The sequence below is a fragment of the Primulina huaijiensis genome, chromosome 5, assembly GCF_012295235.1.
Source record: "Primulina huaijiensis isolate GDHJ02 chromosome 5, ASM1229523v2, whole genome shotgun sequence".
NCBI lineage: Eukaryota > Viridiplantae > Streptophyta > Magnoliopsida > Lamiales > Gesneriaceae > Primulina > Primulina huaijiensis.
Window position 1 is genome coordinate 22810601 of NC_133310.1, and position 22045 is coordinate 22832645.

The following is a 22045-nucleotide window of genomic DNA, read 5'->3' on the forward strand; positions in this document are numbered from 1 at the left end:
ATTTTCAACTCCATGATATTCTTTATATATTCATGGGCACTGTTGCCTAACCGAGGTAGGTGTCAAATACATTAAATATACGGGTAAATGTGTAAAAACCCAAAACCGAATTATTATTTTATTATTTAGTTTATATTCTATAAATTTAAAACACCTAACGTACGCATGGGATAAATCGTGGTACTCTTTGAACTAGAGAGATGGAATATGAAAATTGGGAGGTGCTAAAAGTAAATATCATCTCATTTCATCAAATTAAAGGTCTCATGAAATACTAGATATGTCTTGGATTCTGATGTAGAAAAAATAGATATTTTGAAAATCAATGTACTCGGAATGAGAATAATAGCATGCATCTATATTATTATATGTACTATTCTATACTATATTATTAAATTTGAGACACTTAGAGTAACTACATTAGAGGACACCAAAATATTTAATTTCATAATTATCCTACTAAAACATCATCAAGTCATTCCATATTTTACACTAAAAAAATCTAAAGAAAACTTTCTTTTTAAATCGAACAACTCTTCTAAATATAAAATAATTTCGTGTTAACTGTTTCGTATTATTTGATCAAATAAAAAATAATAATAATACATGCAATACATGTACATCTTTTACTAGTTATTATTATATATTATTAAATTTGAGATACTTAGAGTAACTAACTTTTGGTGTTATGGTCTGTTTTGATACTTATATATATTAATAAAGTGTTAAAAATTCAAGACAAGTCATCTATAATATATATACTATATTATTAAGTTTGAGACCCTTAGAGTAACTATTTAAAAGGACATCAAAATATTTAATTCCATAATTATCTTTCTTACCATACTAAAAACCTCATCAAATCACTCCATATTTTACATAGAAATAAATCTAAACAAACTTCCATTTTAAATCGAATAACTCTTCTAAATCGAAAATAATTCCGTGTTAATTATTTAGTAATATTTGATCAAATTAAAAATAATAATAACACACGTAACGCGTGTGCATCTTTTACTAATTATTATATTATTAAGTTTGAGACACCTAGAATAACTAACTTTTGGTGTTATGATATATTTTTAGACTTATAAATATTAATAAAATGTTAAAAATTTAATGCAAGTTATATGTAGCTTAGCAGATAGAGTCTTTATTTTTTAAACATTCAGTTGAAAGTTCAATTCTTAATTGAGTGTTTTTTCTTTTTTTCCTTTCTATTTTTTAATTTATGTATACAAATTACAATATATTTTCTCACTATTTCTTATAATTATATTTTGATCTTCATTTAAATATAAACCAAATAAACTATAAAAATATTGTTCGGTACACTAATGTAAATTAAAAATAAATCCAAAGTTATAATTTTGAATCAAATTAATAAATCATTATGATGAAACTATAACTTTAATTTTATCTTATTTCAATTAAAAATCTAAATTATTTGCTATTTTTTTAATCGAAGAGTAATACATTTCATGAAGTTTTGAGTTTTAAAAAAAGGAAAAAAGAAGAAGAATTTAAGTTTTTGTTTGAAATTTGGGCAAATAAATTATATTGGTTTGGGCCAACACGGCCCACTTAGTGTCCGAACAAATCCAGGTAGATTAAACAAGCCCATGGAATTCTCGAATAAATCAATCCATTGAAGATCCAAATTTCATCGTCGGGTCAAATATAAACAGCTGGCGCTCCGAAACGGCTCCTCAAAATTTCAAATTTCATTCCCCAATCCATCCCGCTCCTCTTCTTTCCCTCACGGACCGAGAGTGAGATCTGAGGATTGATTCTAACACAAACTTCACTGACACACGCTCAAGGATGTCGAATCGTCATGAGAAAGAAAAGAGCGTAAATGTTCAGGTGCTGCTTCGGTGCAGGTAATGCGTTATTGATTTGATGCAAGAGTTTTTGTTTTTTTTTTAAAAATTTATTGGTGTTTTGTGTATTAATGTTAGATTCTTGTTGGTTTTTTTGTGTGTATGTAATAGGCCTTTCAGCGAGGACGAGTTGCGGAATAATGCGCCGCAGGTGGTGACTTGCAATGAGTTCTTAAGAGAGGTCTCCGTTTCGCAGAATATCGCAGGAAAACACTTGGATCGGGTTTTTACTTTTGACAAGGTGATTGTGTTTAGTTTCTTGTTATGGAGTTTCTTCTCAGTGATTATTTAAACAATTATCTTAATATGGGTTGTTCAAATTCATAAACTCGCTGTATTTTTGCAGTAAAGGTAATTTACACTTCTTGTGTCTGCATTGAAAACTGTGCTGTGTGTGGGTATAGAAACTGTTGTCAAGTAAATACACTACGTAGAGTTTTGAATGTTACTGCACAAAATTATAACATGCTCAAATAAGCGCTTTATAAGATGCACTTAACTAATCTTTGTTGTTCAGGTCTTCGGTCCTAATGCCCAACAAAGTGATCTTTATCAACAAGCAGTTGTTCCCATAGTTAATGAGGTTTTGGAAGGGTTTAATTGTACCATCTTTGCCTACGGACAGACTGGCACGGGAAAAACTTATACGATGGAGGGTGAATGTAAGAGGTCAAAGGTACTTAGTTTGTTATTATTTTATTATTCTAATTCTACAGATCAATATTGTGTTTTATTGCACCACAAGGACTAGCCTTGGATTTAACTTACATTATTGCTTAATATTGCAGAGTGGTCCAAATGGAGAATTGCCTCCAGAAGCAGGAGTTATACCGCGAGCAGTAAAACAAATATTTGACACCTTAGAGAGTCAAAACGCAGAATACAGTGTGAAAGTTACTTTCTTGGAGCTGTATAATGAAGAAATAACTGACTTGTTAGCGCCAGAAGACATGTCTAGAGTTACCATGGAGGACAAGCAGAAAAAGCTATTGCCACTCATGGAAGATGGGAAAGGTGGTGTTCTTGTCAGAGGACTGGAAGAGGAAATTGTAGCTAGTGCATCTGAGATTTTCACTTTACTTGAACGGGGATCTGCTAAACGCAGAACTGCTGAAACCTTACTGAATAAGCAATCAAGGTTCTTGTTATTTCTCTGCTTCTAGTTGTGTGATAGTGTTCCGAGACTCTCAAAAAGATATTATTACAATTCCTTTTAATTTCAGTCGATCGCATTCTCTGTTTTCCATAACAATACATATAAAGGAAGCTACACCAGAAGGTGAAGAATTGATTAAATGTGGCAAGTTGAATCTGGTTGATTTAGCTGGTTCAGAGAACATCTCTCGTTCTGGTGCCAGGGAGGTAAGTTTGGCTTCTGCATAAAGTGGGTTTCCTTATTTTGAAAGTTGTCTTTCTCATTGAAATTTTGAATTATCCTAAAGCCTAATATCTTTAGAATATGTGCAGGGTAGGGCAAGAGAAGCAGGAGAAATAAATAAAAGTTTGCTTACATTAGGAAGAGTAATAAATGCACTCGTCGAGCATCTTGGACATATTCCATACAGGTTAAACTTCGAGTTATTAAATTTATTCTTTCCTTTAAATATCTTTGGTTGAGCAGCATTTATCTCTTGACCATCTCTACTAACTCCTTTGATAGGGACAGCAAGCTCACACGATTACTTCGTGATTCCTTGGGAGGAAGAACCAAGACCTGCATCATTGCCACAGTGTCACCTGCAGTTCATTGTCTTGAGGAGACCCTTAGCACTTTAGATTATGCTCATAGGGCTAAGAATATAAAGAATAAACCAGAGGTTTTATTGAAGCTTTTACATATTTATTCGTTGTTAAATGTTTCCTTAAATTTGATTTCTTCATGCAACTTTCATGGAAATATTATGTTCTTGCATCTGTTTTTTGAGCGAAGATATTTTCTTGAAATCCATCTTTCGCTCTTTTATTTTCTTGTCAGATATCACCATCATTTATGCTAATTAATTAACGAACGGTGCCTATCGATTTGAATGAGTTTTGAATTTCGAGTTCTACCTTATTTTCTTGTTTTGATTCATGATATAGTTAGTGTCAAACTGTCAATGAATCTATTTAGCGATCTCATGAATGTAAATATTAATTCAAATGGTGGTCTTTCATCTGTGCATTGGTTTCTAAAACATAAGCAGTTTTGAAATGTTCAATTTTTAAGATATTTTCTTTGAACTTGTAGGTGAATCAGAAGATGATGAAATCAACTCTGATTAAAGATCTATATGGTGAAATTGAGCGGCTTAAGGGAGGTAAAGGTTTTGTTGTTATGATGGGATGTATATCTCGACTTATCAATAGGCCTTCAAAAGTTGAGTTTCTTGCATTTTTACCCTGTGCCTCGTTTTCTTTCTGTGTAGAGGTTTATGCTGCAAGAGAGAAAAATGGAGTCTACATTCCTAAGGAGCGATATTATCAGGAGGAGAGTGAGAGAAAGGTACTGTACTGTCGCATATTAAATGCTGTGATCTAATGCTGATTTCTAAACTCTGGCTCTCATATGTCATATATCTTCTTCACAGGACTAAGAGTTGTGATGGCATGCTTTTAGATGCGTTGTTTTTTATTATCTAAAACCTATTATCTTAATGAATTACTCCATTTAGGTTATGGCTGATCAGATCGAACAATTGGGATCAACAATCGAAAATCAACAGAAGGTCAGCTTGAGAGAGGCTCTATACAAAAAAAAAAAGTAAATTGTAGGCATTCCTATGAAAGTGTGCTGAATCTGTTTGGTCATTTTACACAGCAAATTGAGGAATTACATTGCAAATATAATGCTCAGGTCAAACAATGCTCTTATTTGGGCAACAAACTTGAGGTGACACAGGTAAGTTATCTTCCATGTATGGCGTAATCATAATGATTTAATTCGCAGCTTCTTACTCGGAGTTGTTTGCAGAAAGATTTGAACCATACTAGCATATTGTTGGAAAGCACTGAGGATGAGTTACGTCGATGCCATTATTCTCTTAAGGAGAGAGACTTCATCATATTAGAACAAAAAAAATCTGGTATTTTATCATTTCTATAGTACTAGATTTTTTTACCTTTCTGGAGATATGTAAATTTTGTTGGAGTGGAAACAGAAAATGAGCTGGCTCATCAAGCATGTGTTTTGCGTGCTGACTTGGAAAAATCACACAAGGATAACTCCTCGCTTTTCCTCAAAATTGGTTGGTAGTTTTTTGTCATTTAATATTTTCAACACAATTAACCTTGAAGGGCGCAACTCATTACTTCTAAATTTACTTTCACAGCCAGAGAGGACGAATTGAATTCATATAACAGGTCTATTGTGAATAGTTTTCAAGCTGAACTTGCCAAGCAACTTGAGACTCTTGGCAACTTGCTGGCTGCATCTTTTTCTCAACAAAATCAACACCTTCAACTTGTTGACAATCTCTGTATTTCCTTTCTTGAAATACATGACAAGGTCGTAAAGCCATCTTTGATTTTGTTTTTAATTTTTTACTTATCTTTACATTATTGTCATTTTTATATGGTTAACTTCTGGGATCTTCGAAATATCTTTATTTCAAGTTTCGAGCGTGTTGTGCCTGAAATTATTTTGATGAGTAGCATTTTAGTTTTCCAGTTTTATCAAAGGCTTGAGAATATCTATTCTACAAAATTTTTTGTCATAGGCTTCCAAAGAGTTAAAAAATAAAGTTAGTGTCTCGAAGGCTTTGTATTCATCACATTTTGAGGCTGTACAAGAAGTTGTCCGGCTACACAAAGCTGGTTCAAATGCTGCTTTGGAGGAACTTTCGGTTTTGGCATTTTCTAATTATAAGTCTTGTCAAGAAGTAAGAACTTTTGTTTGTACTGGGTTAATAACTGTAATGTTACCTTGTGTAGTTGTCACTCACCCTCTTTATTGGAATCCTTAATATAGTTTTTAGCTACAGAGGCTGTAGAAGTGAATTCAATTTTCAATGATCTTCAAGAAACTCTGTCTAACCATCAGGGGGAAATGGCTAATTTGGCAAGTGAGCTACGGCAGGTTTGCATATTTATTGAATCTTTCGAGTCAATTTTTAATTTCTTCTTGGTTCAACCTTATCAATATATGTTATTACTTGTAATTTTTGCAGAGATTTAATGCCAGTGTAGGGCAATTGATGGAGACATCAGGATCCCTTAATGCATTCATTGATAAGCTTTCAGAAGAATCAAAAGCACTTCAACGTCATGTAACTCAAGTTGATGAAATTCAAACCAAGTGTATTGCTGAATTTCACAAGTCCTACGAGGTTTACAAATCAAAATCTATGTCAATTTCAAACTATTATTTATTTTAGATTTACATGGCAATTTTGTTGTGTTTGCAGGATCAATCAAGATCAGTTGCAGAGAAGCTTATCGCTGATGTGACTACTCTTGTTTCTGATTGCATGCGTCGTCAGAAAGAGATGGTTTGCTCTTAGATGCTACATTATTTGTTTTTTTCTCTTTGATAGTCTATGTAAACACCTTAATGGGTCTCTGATAGGTGGATGCGAGGCTTGGTGATATAAAAGAAACTGTAATTGGAAACAAGATGTTCTTAGAAGGCCATGTTTCAACAATGGATGGCATTACAACAGATTTAAAAAGGAAATGGCAGGATTCTTTTACACAAGCAGAGACTAACTTTAAGGACAATGCTGACTTTTCTGCAGCTAAGCATTGTCGTATGGAGTTACTTCTACAGAAATGGTCAGAAAAACTTTTAATGCGGTTATTTTTAGTGTGTCAATGTGCGCTGCTCCACTTCGAGCATTATTTGCATCTTTACTCTTGATTTTTAGTCTCTTGAATTTGTTTCCCCTGAATTTTCAGCTTCAACAATGCTGACGATGCTTTGAAACGGTGGCAAAAAACACAAGAATCATTAAGTGATATGGGAAGCCAACATGCCTTAGCAATCGCGGGAAACGTTAGGTTTGTTCAGTTCACTGACGAATGCTTTTTTTCCTAGGAGTGATCAAAGCTAAAATACTTGTTTTACATTTTAAGAACTCATGTTTCAGGAACATATGCGAGGGTAATGAACGACATAATGATGAAATAGAAGCTGCAATAATTACTGTTGAGGAAGATATCAAAACAAATAGCGAAGATATAATACAGTATTTTGATGGTTAGTTGTACTTGCTTCAGCAAGTTTCTGTTTTGATTACTCCCATTCGTGTTGAAGGTTCACATGACCAGGGTGATCCAGACATGTTGAAATATTGTGCAAATCGGGATGCTTTTGTCTTATTTTTAGCCGTATTTCATTTAATTCCAGGTTTATCAGAGCAGGAGAGAACGTCTGTTTCTGAAATTCTGACTAATTCTAAAGCTCATTCAGAAACACTTGACAACCTTCAGAGAGATCATTCCCAGCAGTCAGCATCTATCGAACATCAGGCCGTTGATACTTTCAGGCAAAAATATATGGTATGTTCTATTCTGACTCGGATGTTAGAAACTGTTGGTGAAATGTTACATGTTCCCAACATATATACATTGATGTCACATAACATATAATGTGTTTACGATCACATCAATACATCAGTCCAGAATATTATCAGTCGACATAAAAATGTACCAGCTAGAACTCTTTTATCTAGCAATTGATTAACGTAGTTACTGTAATACTTAAGTATTTTCAATTATTAGTTTTATCCCTGTGCAAAGTATTCAATTTATTTTCTGATGCTAGGATTATGAGCCGACAGGGACGACCCCAATTCGGTGTGAGTCTAACATTCCCAGCCAGGGCACCATCGAGGCCCTTCGAGCAATGCCAATGGAAGTTCTTCAAGAAGAATTTCGGGAAAACAATTCATCAGAATCATTTCAAGTAAAGGAAATAAAGCCATCTCTGATTCCTCGAGCCCCTCTTTCGCAGATTAACTAGTAATTGCAATCAATGTTGTAGCCCGATGTTTTCTTATCCCTTTGTATTTGTATTCTTCAAACATGCATCCCACCCGACGTATGAAATTGATATATATTGGAATTCGAGGTTGGTTTATAGGTGTGTAAATCCAACAGGTGAATTTGTAACGATAGGTGTGCAAAATTGCTGTTTACATTTTGGGAGATAGATGCCCCTCTTTGAAAAGCAGAGATAATTAGATGACAAAAAAAGTAAAAAAATTTTTTATCAATGAAGTAAATAAAATATTTGTAAAATAATTAAATTTTCTTAAGGCAAACTTACAACAATGAAAGGCAAAAATAGTATGTACCAGCTATGAAAATCAACTGCAAAAAATGTACAGCAGCTGACAAAGTTGAAGAATGGCAATTGATATAGGGAAGTATTATACCCTCTTTAGCATTTTGCAGGCAACAGAGGCAAACATTAACATTCCCATAATTCAAGAAATTATGTAAAGATGTTGCTAATGGCGTAAGATGACAACTTAGTTTCGCTAACCGTTGCAACATTGTCATGCATCTAAAACCAGAATAATGACAAACAAATAAAAAATCATCGGTGAAAGGAAACAAACAGTCAAACACGGATGACATCGGTTCTCAAAGTTTCATAGGGTAAACCGTTGAAATAATTCTTGTTCAAACTACTACATAAGAAAGATCGAAACTTGCAATTTAACAAAAATATCTCAAAATATCAGCAAGCAAGTGTGGCGACAGATGACATATTAAAGCCTCCTTCCTCTTCTACCACCCTTTCTTCGGGTGCTGTCGGTGGGAATTGGAGTCACATCCTCTGAAATAAATAAAAAAGAAGCAAAAACATACAATTCAACTGATATAAGATGGAAGAAGGAAAAGAAAGAACAATTGAACATAGGTATGAGCTATGAAGAAATCAAACTCTAAAATGCAAAAAAGAACCGGGTCTTTAATGAATAATGAATATCAGGAAATAATATTACCTATCCGACCAATCTTCATGCCAGAGCGAGCAAGGGCTCTAAGAGCAGATTGAGCACCAGGACCAGGAGTCTTAGTCTTGTTGCCTCCAGTGGCACGAAGCTTAATATGAAGAGCATTGATTCCCAGTTCCTGGGGATTGCAAGCATTAGTAACTGACAATGACAGGTATGAACTAGAATAACACAACAATGATAGAAGATTCTAAAACCTTGCATCGCTGAGAAACATCTTGTGCTGCAAGCATGGCTGCATAAGGAGAGGACTCATCCCTATCAGCCTTCACCTTCATACCACCTGTAACATTGTAAATTTGGACAAATATCGAATGAAAGTGCACCAGAAACTAAGTTCATCAATGATTTATAAAAGTGGCTGCGCATGAAATCATTTTCCAGTATAAAATAGAAAATATCATACTCTTCAACTTAAATAATGAAGTTTTACTAAAATGCTACTAATAAGTAATAACAATTGTTTCATTACACAGACCTCGAGTGTAAAACAGACACCGAGTGCAAAGCACTGATATTGAATGAATTGTATTACAAAAATACATTGTATCACATTTACTCTAGTAAACAGAAACGTGATCACCAAAGGTACATTTAGAAGTATTATATTGAATGGAAACCAATTAACAGAAATAAGGTTATAAAATTTAATAGTGATTGAGTCCGATAATGTAGAAACAATTTGGAGGAAAAAATACAATAAAAGGCAAAAAAAGCGAAAAAACAAAAAGCTGACTGTTACCCGTGATACGAACCAAGGTTTCCCTTCCAGATAAATCAGTCACGTGCTGCAAGCAAAAACATCAATCAAGTAAAACCATCCAAAACAACAAAAAATACATACAATAGCAGTTTACCAATATACTCACAATGAAGGTATCATTGAATGAGGCAAAGATGTGTGCCACGCCAAACACTATTTCTCCATCCCTGGTGGCAGGTCCAAGAGTTACATTCTCCTCTTTGGGCTCTCTGGTCCTTCTTTTCGACTGTCAAACCCAAAGTGAAGATTGTAAATTAAATGCAGTAATTGTAAAATAAATAAGCAGATTCAAGATATTAGCAGAAGATCACTAAATGAAAAACAAAGTTTTCTCATACCAAGAGAAAAAATCAAACCTCAAAACATAATATACCTAAAAGACGAGAACATATTTTTATAATAGCCATTTTGACAGCAATTACTACCAGTAAATTCAACTGTCAACTAAAGTTCATCAGGTGAATAAATAATTGAAGAAGATTAAGTTCCATAAATCAATCCACGGGATAAATACAATACCGAAGAAGAAATTTTCTGAATACTTTCACAAAAAACATCCATCTTCGATAGACTACAATCCAAGCCATCGAAAGAGAATTTTTGCAACTTAATTAATTTATTATCAATCCAAGAACTATATGGCAGAAATTTCTACGTTGAGATACAATTAAATAATCTTTTAAAAATTTAAGTATCGTAAATCCAAAAAATCAAATAAGACCGGTTCGACGACGATATACGCACTCGGCAATCAAATATGCACAAAAAAAAAAACAGCACCGAAAATCTTTATAGACCAAAAAAATACTGTATTAATAATGAACAGGTGTTCTTGTGTGTGTTGTTTGGATGAAAGGGGAGCCTACCATTGCTGCAGCACTGATGGGAGAGGATAATGTAGCTACGCTGCTTCTGATTTTCTCTTTGAAAAACCCTAATGGCAAGAGATTTGAGCGACTTAGTGATTCGATCTTTATATTTAGGGTTTGGAACCAGAGATAAATGCGGTGTACCGTAAATAACCCCCCGTCTTTCTTTGAATTGCCAAATCTACCTAAACTAAAATTCGAACAAAATATATCCTCTTTGTTACTCTAAATTTAGATTAACATAATTCGCAATTCCATTTGTGCTATAAAAATTTGAAACGTGATAGTCTTTAACTATTATTTGTAAAATTTACAATTTTATCATTTAGTATTTGCAATTATAATTTAGGATCAAATGATTTGGCTAGAGAAACTATTTTATGTGTCGGTGACATGAGTCACATAGTGCACTGTTTTTGTTTCCAATGTAATTATTTCAGACTTGTTGTAATAATATTCACATGGTTATTTCAAATATAACACAACGAAATATCCAATAAGCTTCTTAAATCTAAAACACTTGAGAAAGCATTCAATTACCGAAGGTAAAATGTGAACCAATTGTAAAATCCATCGAGTCTATAATAATTTGGTATAAAATAGGTATTGTCAAATATTTCTTATTTTAAATGATATTCAACACGCTATAACATGTATTGTTCACGTATAAACGTTAAAAAATGTCACTCAACACACTCCGAGATAATAAAAAAAATTGTGAAATTTAATAATAATAAAAACGAGGGTTATTTCTTGAACCGGCTACTGAACTCTGAAAACGAGGAGGTGGCTAAACCAATGATGCAACTTTGGGGGCAATAATCTCAAGAAGCCCTTTGGCATTATCAACATGAACCCAATGGCCTGCATTAGGAAGAACATGAAACGAGACTTTCCCTTCTGTTTCGTCGACTCTTTTAGAAGAAATGTTATTTAGTTGCTTTATTACGTCTGCATTCCATCTGTCGCTCTTCTCTGCACGCACAATGGCTATTTCCATGCCTTTGGGTGTGTTCTCCAATAGGGGCCAGTAATCCATTTCTCTACATCATACATGGAAAATGCACGTTTTGTGTTAACATTAAATTAGTTAATGATATTCACCAAGACTCGAGTGTGATTCTATACCCGTAAGAATGAAACATCTGGGCAGCTCCTTCTAGATTGAAAGCCCAAGTCACTTCTTTTCCTGATGTTTTAAGGTTGCTACCAATCCATTGTGATAACGAATTCGAAAACCCAAGCTGAAGCATGTGATCTACCAGCCACCTTAAACCAGGAACACAACCAATTTCATGACAATAAGCACATGGGGGAAAATATATAGATCATTAAAAAATATTCAAGAAATTATTTGATAGAAGTGAGATATTAGTAACGCCAACTCAACCATCCTTCCTCGCATACAGAAAGAAAAACTAAAACAAATCGCCTTCTCAATCATGAAAAATTTAATGTTTGCCTGCAACCCCCACAGAATTGCCAGTTAAAAGCATAAAATAAAGAGTATGTGCAAAAACCCAACAACTTTTCCCACTGTATTTCGACTGGACGCCCAAAAAAAGATAGTGCTTCTGGATAGAAAATATGAAAGGAAAGAGACATTACTTCCTAGAGGGCAAAGTTGAAGGCAAACTCTGCAAAGTTCGCAATACTTTCTCCACCTCACCGTCACTGTTGTCTCGGCTTACTTGACCAGGGACAGAGTCTAGTACCCACAGCTGTTCTGCAAAAGTTTCACACATCAGTTAGCCAACACAAAATCCAAAGCTATCCAGAATATCAAGATTTCATAGAGATCATAAGCATGAAAAAGTGTTTTTTTCCGTAGAAGGAATTACCTGTCTGGGCAAGCCATCAATGTCCCCATAATCCCCATTTGCACAACTTTGAGCAAACTGCAAAGCAACCTTTCCACCCATTGAATGACCCACAACAACATCGGGCCAATCCCAGCCCTGAGATCTTACCAAATTGGCCAGATCTTTTGCTGCATTTTCCAAATTGTGGGGGGGCAAAAACCCATCTAGTTCAGCTGACTTCCCATGGTTCCTCAAATCCACAAGCACCATCCTCCACTCTGTTCATATCAGACTAAATGATCAATCATATCTGAGAATGTGAGCTATGTCCCTTGTCCTTGGGTTATGCACATACTCCAAAACTTACATCACAGTCAAGTAATGCATAAAGTATCGACAAGTATAATAAACACAACCAATACATTCAAAAGTGAGATCTTCATCAATTCATGATACATCGTTGAGATCTGTTTGAATGGAAAATGTAGTCAGAGTGAAGACATGCCAAAAACCCTCAGATTATCTTTTAAGTGCATTTATTATTTACACTGGCTCGCACAAATAATGATTGAATTGACCCTGCTAACAACACGTCAAAAGTCATTGATTAATTGTCTCCTCCCGATTCTATTGTCTTTCGGAAATGAGAAAGACCTGAGAAAGCATTCAGCTGTGTATTCAATTGTGCGAACTTGTAGTCATACAGATTGGTTCCGATTGTTTTAGTGAGCAACTCACATGTCTCGTCAGAATAGCACAAGTGCATCCCAATCATTTTGGTACTAAGCTATCCTAAAATTTATATCACAATAAATGATAAGAAACAATGATTCAAATGCTTGAGCAGCATAGTAGGCAAAGGCATCATACCCCTAACCTTTGGCTATAAAATTCTACATTACATATATGTGCAGGAACTAATTTAGTTCTTACAGCAACGCTTAAGAACATTTCTGTTTCGAGTCATCAGTCTGTGTTTGTAAGTTTGAGGTGATACAAACAAGAGAAAACAATTTCTAGAATTGCATGAATATGAAAGGTAAAATATGACATACGGGCGGGGGATAGGGATGCAGCAAGGGAGCGTGAGAAAGAACGCCAGTTTCGAGCGGATCCGAGGAGACCGTGAAGTATCATCGCCGTGTATTGGTGTGGTTTTTCCGGGGAGGCTTTGATCTCTTCAAAGGCTAGGGTTTGAATTCTTCGAGTACAGTGGTGGAGGGCCGGTGCCGGAGCGGCCATCACCCGGTGAACAAGGCGAGTCAAAACGTTTCTTCTCGACATTTTTCACTCACTAATTACGCTGGATTTTGGAATTAACGGTGAATTGGTGATTTGAGAGACGATACATTGATGAGGGATATAAATGGCACACAAAAAGATTTTAGGGACAAACATGGGAAAATGTATAAACAATAGGGACATTTTTATGTATCATCCCGTGATTGGAAGATAGAAAATATAAATTAATTTTTTTAAAAAATAATCAAATAAATAAAATTGTAGAGAGTGAGAATATGACAGCTGTGGGATTTGAACCCACGCCCTTTCGGACCAGAGCCTAAATCTGGCGCCTTAGACCACTCGGCCAAACTGTCTTCTTGTTCATTTATTGCTGATAAATAATTATAATACATTTAATAATCTGTACACTATATTATCAGCAATTGACTCCTCTATTAATTATTTTTATTCTCTAATTATATGAATTTTCGGCAAAATAACCGCATATGATAATATACATATTTTTTAAAATAAGAAAAATGATATATGAAAGAAGAAAATTTAATTGGAAAGATATGCCAATGCAATTATACTTCACATGTTAATTCTATTTATCATTTGAGTGTCAAACGAGATGAATTGACAAAAGAACATCAATGAAGTAGCTAAGATAACATATATCCATACTACATATTCTTGGAACTGGAGACTGATACCACCTTAATTCTTATATTATTTCAAGCACAACATAAAAAATAATATGATTGTGAGCCCAAAATAGATTTGCATAAAATTTGAAAACAACTGTGAAATTAAGCCTTTAAAAAACAGCACAATTAATATGATGGCGATCAAGTTAAAAGCACAATCTCCCAATCTTCTTCTATCCTCGTATGGATCCTTGCTCCATTCCAAGACATCTTTCTTGTACTTCTTCACTGTTAAACTCACCGAAGAATCTTTTTCCTTTTCTGCCAATCTGATATGGCTTATAATGTGAGGAAAAACTTTTACATTAGACTCCTCGCCAATCAAGAGATCAGAATGGCCGTATCCTTCTACTACCACTCTTTCATGTCTGTGGGAAGGCTGGTGCAGCTTCATGTATTTATTAGCGAGAAATGAGGTTTCGGGTGTCACAAGGAGGGAACGTCCACCGGATATGTAAAGGGTCGACAGTGCCATTCTCTCAGGGTGTATCAGATATGAGTTTTTGCCATTTTCATCCACTATAAAACCGGCGTTACAGATCTTTCTGAGGTGTGGAAATGCAGCCATTGGACGTTGTCTTAGATTCACTTTGTTCATCCAATAATGCATTGTATGGCTTATGTTTTGGTGCCAAAACGTGTTTCCGAATATGCCGGAAAAGACCTCACATTCGTCACAGATGCATCTTTCATACCGTGGTAGAAAACGTGCTATTGATTTCAGGAACCTATGCCTAAGGCTGGAGGTTGATGCTTGAAGCAGCGGTAATTTGCTATCCCTGCCCATTATTGCCATGGAGATCTGCAAAGATGTAAAAAAAGCAGTTATTTTTAGAATTAGTGAGTGATTTGGAAGCAAGGAAAAATCATCTTAGATCAGTCAAGAAATAAATATTCTTCATCACAGATACAAGTGTTAGTACCAAACTAGCTGAGAAACGTGGATTTGCTTACTGGAACAAGGGGAAGCCACATTTTGATTAAAGATGATGTGGTGAGCTTGAAGAACATTGAAGAGTTGGTGCATGACAAAGAAGCTATCTTCTTGGCTGAGACATAGCCTCCCATTAGTGCAATATGAATGGCCAGTCCTCCCACACAATGTGCAACTACATGTACTTTTATAGCTTCTCCGTAGAACTTGGCAATCATAGTTAATCCTGCAGGAAAAAAAAGTGAAGAGCGTCAATAAGTAAACCACTCTTGAGCTACTTAGAGAAAAATAATGAGGGAAATGTGCGATTTTTATGTAAGTTCACCTGCTGGTATGTCTACTTTCCCTATGTCTTTGATTGAAAAGTTGTTTGGAGGATTCAATGAGTGTAATCTTGCATGCAATAACCACACATCATGCCCTTCTTGAAGTAAAGTTCTGACAAGATCTTTTGGTTCAGTTGATAAACAAAAGCTTTCGGTCGAATAACCGTTTATAAGCAATACAGGGTAGGTTTTTTTTGCAGATTCTGGTGGAATATGGTGGCTGCACTCCCAGTGTTGACAACGAATTTCAAAACCATCTTCTGAAATTTGGTAAATTTGGTAAGTTGATTTTTTTTAGCTTTATAAGAATTCGAAATACTGTTGCAACTGCGAGTACCTGTGATTATTTCATGATTTGTACTTCTAGGATATGATTCACGAACTAGTTTAGTGGGGGAGAAATTTGCATGAATTTCTCGAGGTTTTTGTAAGATATACGTCCTAAATAGAGATCGCATAAAAATACGCATAAATTTGCTTCTGCTTCCACCTTCAAGGCTGTACAAGCTTTTCAGAATTTCTGTAAAAGAAATATGAAGCTCCCCCTTTATACTTGTTTGTTCCTCTGGGAGGCTCTTCGTGATTTTTCTCAAAGAAACATGCAGCGTCGTGGATTCTCTCCATGCATTAAGTGCTAGGAGATAAGGATTCAATATTTTTATCCCTCCAAGAACATATCTTTAATAAAATGATTATTCATGTCACTTTGATATTTGAATTCAAGAAACTGATGATTGAAAATCTATGATATAAATATCTTACCTTGATCCAGACGAACCAGCTAGGAGGAGATGATAGTGCATATAGTGCGTATATGGTGTCTTGTTATCTGTTTTACACAAGTCTACTTCCCCTTTGATTACATGAAGTTCATCCATCTCTAAACCTTTACATACAACATATCCACCAACTTTTCCTCGTAAAATAGGATGTGATTTACCCATACGAATACATGTTTTCTCAAGATTTGGCGACGTTTTGAACTTGAGTTTAAGATGTGCACTACATAGCATACCACCAACTTGGCCTCTCATTGTTTCTTTGATCATAACTTTTGAATCTTCTCTCTTCTTCATCTCATCATTAATGATCAAATCAAGTTTTCTATCAAAGCATTCTTTCTTAAAATTGCTGCTGTATTTGACAGTATCCTGCAAAAGGTGTCGACTAACATGCTCAGCAACTGCAGCAACAGTGAGACAAGGGTTGATTCCAACAGAACACGGTATTACAGAGGCATCACATATATAAAGACCAGGGTGCACTCCAGTGGGAGATGTTGTGTCAAAAACTTGACCATTAGGATTACAAACTCCAGAGGAGATATCTTGTGCTGCAGCGCAACCTCCTAGGTGATGTACTGAAGTGCTTCTATAGCGCGACATGAGAAGAGTTCCTCCTAATTTGTCAGCCAGTTTCTTGAAAGTTTCAATCTTTTGTGGTAATAAAGGATCGTGAGGTGGTTTAAAGAGGATTTTTTTTGTAACTTTTTCATAGATAAGAGTCCCGTTGCTGTCATCATATCCCATCGCATTCAGGACCATTGCTTGCCTGCACTTTAAACCTATAAAATGCTTGATCTTGTCGACTATTTTGTGCCAGAACCAGTAGCCAGATTGCCATCCATAAGTCGTCATTCCTTCAAACAGCAAGCACGGATAAGCGGTTGGAATTATTGCACTCTGCATGAAGTGGAAAAAATGATTCGACATAATTCACGTAACATCTTTATACATAGTTTTCCCACAAGACCCAAAATTAGTATTGCATGAACCTGAATCGAGAAACCCAAAGAAGAAGTGAATGAGGAAGAAATCGAGGGCCCTGGTCTTTCTTGAAAAGGGATCTTTGAAAGTTGCTTCCTATTCAATGCATAACTGTTTAAGGTTGCTGAGCTTCGAGCAAGATAAGCAACATTATTTCCATTGAAGCTCAATCCTGAGCCAAGCTTATTCGAAACTGGCATGCCCCTCATTTTAGATTGAAAAAGTATCTTAGCTGTTCCAAATACTCCAGCTGCAGATGATAATAGCATAAAAATTTACGTGACAACTGAATTAGTATAGCTTTTACAAGTCGTGTTCTGCAAGTATACCTGAGAGTACCACAAAATCTGCTGCTAAACAGTCAAATTCGTTGAGATATACCAGCCATCTACGCCTTGGTCTTCCATGGATTCTTTCATCTACACAGTCTTTTTCGTGGTTTCTTACCACATACTGAACCTCACATTCTGTTTTAATACGACATCCTGCCTGTAATAAGAAATCTATTTAACCGAACAAGCAAACTTAAAAACTTCGAAATTGTTGGAGCAATATACGTACTTCGACAGCTGAGGCAAGATAAGTTGTGTCGGTGGAATTTTTAGCATTGTACGGACAGCCAGCAAGACAGTTCCCACAAGCTAAACAGCTTCCAGCTCCATGAGACCTCTTTGAATGGAACAATTTTTCTTCGATATCAAAATTCATGCCAACTGTCAGCTGATCGTCTGTGCTCGTCTCAAACTCTTCTTCAATCACATCTTCCATGATCTTAGCATTTTGAAACTTTACTGGGATACTTTGTACTCTTAGCATTTTTTTAGCAGAAGCCTCACTCATATCCCAGTCTTTCTCCCAAGCCTGAGGCCATTTAGGGTCTCGACGTGCACGAACCGGTGTTGGTAACATTACTCCTGCATTTATTAGTGAGCCACCACCCAAGCCGCATGCCATTGCTGCTAAAGAATCATCTTGGAGATATATCTGCGGTTTTCATTTACAAGGAATACGAACGGTGAGCAAAGCCAATCATCATGATCAAACAACAAAGCAATATAACCAATGGTACTGATAAAAAAATAAGGATACAAAGAAAAGAGAATATCTCCACTTGTTTTTAAGCTTTCTTGACATGCATGCACCGTAAGGTAATAACTTCAAACTTTTTTTTTTTTTAAAAAAAAAAGCCTATCCTGTGTGAAGTATCGCTTGTCAAGGACCTGGAACAGAGCATCCTTTGGACCTAAGCCGATTCCGAAATTGTTATTTTCGACCCTGGCAGCAGACATCATCCTAAAAACGTCGGTAGGGAAATCTTTAGCTTGCCATCGTCGTCCTTTCTCTAACAAACAGACTTTAAATCCTGCATTTGACATGCGACAAGCAGCAACAGAACCTCCATATCCCGACCCAACAATAACAGCGTCGTAATCATAACCATCATCAAGAAAATCATCTGGATTGGAATTTTCCATTATTACATGTATCTTGGACTAGAGAACATGCATAAATAAGGCCGAAAACTGAATCCTTGGGACCTTAGCTAGGATTCTGCGTGATTTAATATGCTATTTTTTTAACTTTATTTCCTCTACTTTTGGCTGGACGTACACATGGAAGCAAACAATTTGTTACAAAGCCTAGTTGAATTCGTCAAGACCAACAAAATAAGTATTCTCTTAAATACTAATTTTGTTTGTCACAAACGAATAATGATATTAATTTTAATAATTTCTCAATGATATTATTTTAGATAGTTTCAAATAGAAAATCCCATTCTTGAGCCATTTATTTCTTCTATAATTTAAAATGTTGAAGTATTATTAAATGTAAACAAAAGGTCGAATTGAAGCCGATTGATTAATATCCAATTAAAACAATTATAAGTCTCAAATTTGCAAATCTCATCCAATCGACAAGTTGTTACATCCAGAGAACACCGGTAATGATAGGAAATTTTTAAGGAGGATGGAAAGATTATACCTTAAATAAGTCGGAGATTTCAGAATAAAATTTTTTGAGTATTAATATTAAAATTAAAAATCGACAAAATAAGATTCAATACGGATCCAATAACACAAAAATTTGATTCCAAAACGACAAGTCAGAATATTAATAAGCCTCGTTTTTTTCAAATAAACAAAAATTTGATGGAAGGAGACAATCTGTCGGACAAAGCCTAGCTAGTTGAATTCGTCAAGACCATCAAGAGAAGTATTCCCTTAAATACTAATTTTTTATCGTCACGTTAGAATTAATCGACAATCCAAACATGTAATTAATTAATTTCAAAAAATATTGTAGACCAAATTCTAATATTTTGATAGCTATCAAAATATAAGTTTCATAATATTTATGTGTTATTGCATTATAAATATGTCTTTAATTCACACAAAAAAATAAATTTTCTGCACTCTCTGAGCACATATATATTTTACAAAACGTTGAAAATCAATAATTTATATATAATATTTAAGTAATAATTGTTTTACATCTTATATAAAAGATAAAATTTTGAGTATAAATTGAAACAACTATATTATATCAACACTTGTTGTACTTGTATGTGTAATCAAATATCATATAGTAGTATGAAATATCATTTATTTGTATCTCATTTTTACTATTTTGTACCGATTTACATCAAAAAAAGCATGTGTAGTTAATTTCAATACTTATTATACATGTTTGAATAATTAAAAATCATATATTAATACAAGATCTGAAATATTTTGTACTCGAATATCATATACTAGTATCATATTTTTAAAAGACTTGTCATTAAAATCAATATTTATTATACATGTTCGAATACTAAAAAAATCATATATTAATATCATATCTGAAATATTTTATATTCAGATATCATATATTAATATCATATTTTCGATATTTTATAACGAATTTCATCCGAGAAAACAATGAAAAGCATATATAACATAATTATTTTGTGTGAGAATTAGTCTGACACATACTAAACAGAAATAAAACTATATTGGTAGAGATTTATCCATAATATACTCTTTCAAACGTGCCGATAACCATTTTTTTCGTTTGATAAATCTAGATGGTTTCAATTCAAGTAGAAAATCCAATTCATAAGCAATTTATTGAGTAAATATCTTCTGAGACGGTCTTACGAATCTTTATCTGTGAGAAAGATCAACGCTAATCCTACCGATATTCACAGTAAAAAGTAATAATCTTAACATAAAAAATAATATTTTTTCATAGATGACACAAATAAGATATCTGTCTCATAAAATACGACTCGTGAGACCTTCTCACAGTATTTGCCTTTATTTATTTCTTCCCATTTATTAAAGAATTTGAAGCATAAATGAAAACAAAAGCTCTATTCGGAGCCAAATTGATTAATTCAAAAACGGCAAGTCAGAATATCAATAAGCCTCGTATCTCAGCTCAAAGAGATGATACATTTCACCTCTCATACATCTAATTGTCTCATCATTCTTGCCACGTTAAAAAAGTATTTTTCTAAATTACATGTCCCCCAGCCTGTAGCTCAGAATCGAATAACTTCGGATCGATAAAAATCCTGAAATTCGAGGCACCGGCACAAGTAATTCTCCCGGAGTAACAAATGAATAGCTTCGTTGAGACAGATAAAAACACGGATGGGGTAAAATGGGATTCTGAAGAAAGAAAACCATTGAAAGAATGCCTTTAAAAACACTGCAAAAATTTGAAGACAATCGAACTTAAAAAAGGTTATTACGGATATGGAATATAAGCAGTGCAGCTACCGTCGAAGAACCCTAATTTCCAAGAATTGGAGTGCGGAGATCGGAGAAGATGAAGTGCTTATATAGACGGGGTTTTAGGTCCAACGTTTGGGCCTGAGATTAGGCAGTAGGTCGAATGAGCCCAAGAGTTGTGTCGGTAGAATTTTTAGCTTTGTAAGGACAGCCAGCAAGACAGTTCCCACAAACTTGAACAGTCGCTTCCATGGTATTCTTACATAGATTTATTGATTTTTATTTAAATAACATATTTGTGTAGAGAGCGGTCTCATGAGTCGTATTTTATGAGACATATCTCTTATTTGAGTCATCCATGAAAAAATATTACTTTTTATGCTAAGATTATTACTTTTTATTGTGAATATCAGTAGGGTTGACCCGTCTCACAGATAAAGATTCGTGAGACCGTTTCACAAGAGATCTACTTTTTGTAGTTTTCGACTGATTTTTGTAGTATTTTTTAAAGATTTTCACAAAATTTTGTAGATTTTCGATTTATTGTCGATCATTATGAGGTGACAATAAATCGAAAACTAAAATGAAAGATTTTAAATATTCATATTTAAACTATTGTTATCAATAGAAAAAATATGTTTTTTTTAAAAAATGAAAAATATATGAAATATAAGAGAATGGATTAACTAGTATTTACATCCATACTATTTTTAATAGAAATGAAATTAAACATTTGATATTGAGATATTCTGAATTAAAAATTCATCCAAAATTTTCAATTGAATTAAATAATTGTATCTCAGTCCTTGTTTCTTATCCTTAATTGAATTATTATAGGAAGTAATTAAAAGTTTATTCATTTTGAATTTATCTAGATTTTTGCAAAGTTTTTAAAAACTAAATTTGAATATCATAAAAAAGTTTAAAATTGTTTACATTGACCACTAAACTAGTATAAAATATATATATATATATATAAATCAAATAGCTATAAACTTTTAGACAAAAACTTGTGTGAGACAGTCTCACGGGTCGTATTTGTGAGACGGATCTCTTATTTAAGTCATGCATGAAAAATTATTACTTTTTACGTTAAAAATTTTAA

At 34.2% G+C, this 22045-nt stretch overlaps 3 protein-coding genes and 3 non-coding genes across 6 annotated transcripts; 1 reads left to right on the forward strand and 5 right to left on the reverse strand.

Annotated features, from left to right (window-relative positions):
• The first annotated feature begins 1791 nt into the window (after positions 1-1791).
• Positions 1792-8029, forward strand: LOC140977279 (kinesin-like protein KIN-5C). Its single transcript, XM_073441966.1, has 23 exons — positions 1792-1883; positions 1995-2124; positions 2401-2559; positions 2672-3021; positions 3107-3245; positions 3351-3448; positions 3544-3700; positions 4114-4183; positions 4292-4368; positions 4538-4591; positions 4684-4764; positions 4837-4948; positions 5024-5110; positions 5195-5370; positions 5582-5743; positions 5833-5940; positions 6032-6190; positions 6269-6352; positions 6430-6635; positions 6759-6860; positions 6950-7059; positions 7210-7361; positions 7627-8029. The coding sequence occupies exons 1-23, from the start codon at positions 1825-1827 to the stop codon at positions 7822-7824; spliced, it is 3030 nt and encodes a 1009-aa protein (XP_073298067.1). The 5' UTR covers positions 1792-1824; the 3' UTR covers positions 7825-8029.
• Positions 8030-8150: 121 nt separating this feature from the next.
• On the reverse strand, positions 8151-8251 carry LOC140977909 (small nucleolar RNA snoR99). Its single transcript, XR_012175475.1, has one exon. It is a non-coding gene; the product is annotated as a small nucleolar RNA snoR99 (small nucleolar RNA).
• A 145-nt stretch (positions 8252-8396) lies between these two features.
• On the reverse strand, positions 8397-10661 carry LOC140977280 (small ribosomal subunit protein uS11x). Its single transcript, XM_073441967.1, has 6 exons — positions 10457-10661; positions 9697-9816; positions 9570-9615; positions 9025-9110; positions 8816-8945; positions 8397-8646 (listed from the first exon to the last, which is right to left on the reverse strand). Exons 1-6 carry the CDS (start codon positions 10457-10459, stop codon positions 8579-8581), a joined length of 453 nt encoding a protein of 150 aa, XP_073298068.1. The 5' UTR covers positions 10460-10661; the 3' UTR covers positions 8397-8578.
• Positions 10662-11050: 389 nt separating this feature from the next.
• Positions 11051-13606, reverse strand: LOC140977281 (uncharacterized). The gene is made up of 5 exons (XM_073441968.1): positions 13317-13606; positions 12301-12539; positions 12068-12180; positions 11588-11728; positions 11051-11502 (listed from the first exon to the last, which is right to left on the reverse strand). Exons 1-5 carry the CDS (start codon positions 13543-13545, stop codon positions 11250-11252), a joined length of 975 nt encoding a protein of 324 aa, XP_073298069.1. The 5' UTR covers positions 13546-13606; the 3' UTR covers positions 11051-11249.
• A 173-nt stretch (positions 13607-13779) lies between these two features.
• Positions 13780-13859, reverse strand: TRNAL-UAG (transfer RNA leucine (anticodon UAG)). The gene has a single exon. It is a non-coding gene; the product is annotated as a tRNA-Leu (tRNA).
• A 6745-nt stretch (positions 13860-20604) lies between these two features.
• On the reverse strand, positions 20605-20704 carry LOC140977906 (small nucleolar RNA Z266). The gene has a single exon (XR_012175472.1). It is a non-coding gene; the product is annotated as a small nucleolar RNA Z266 (small nucleolar RNA).
• Positions 20705-22045: the final 1341 nt, after the last annotated feature.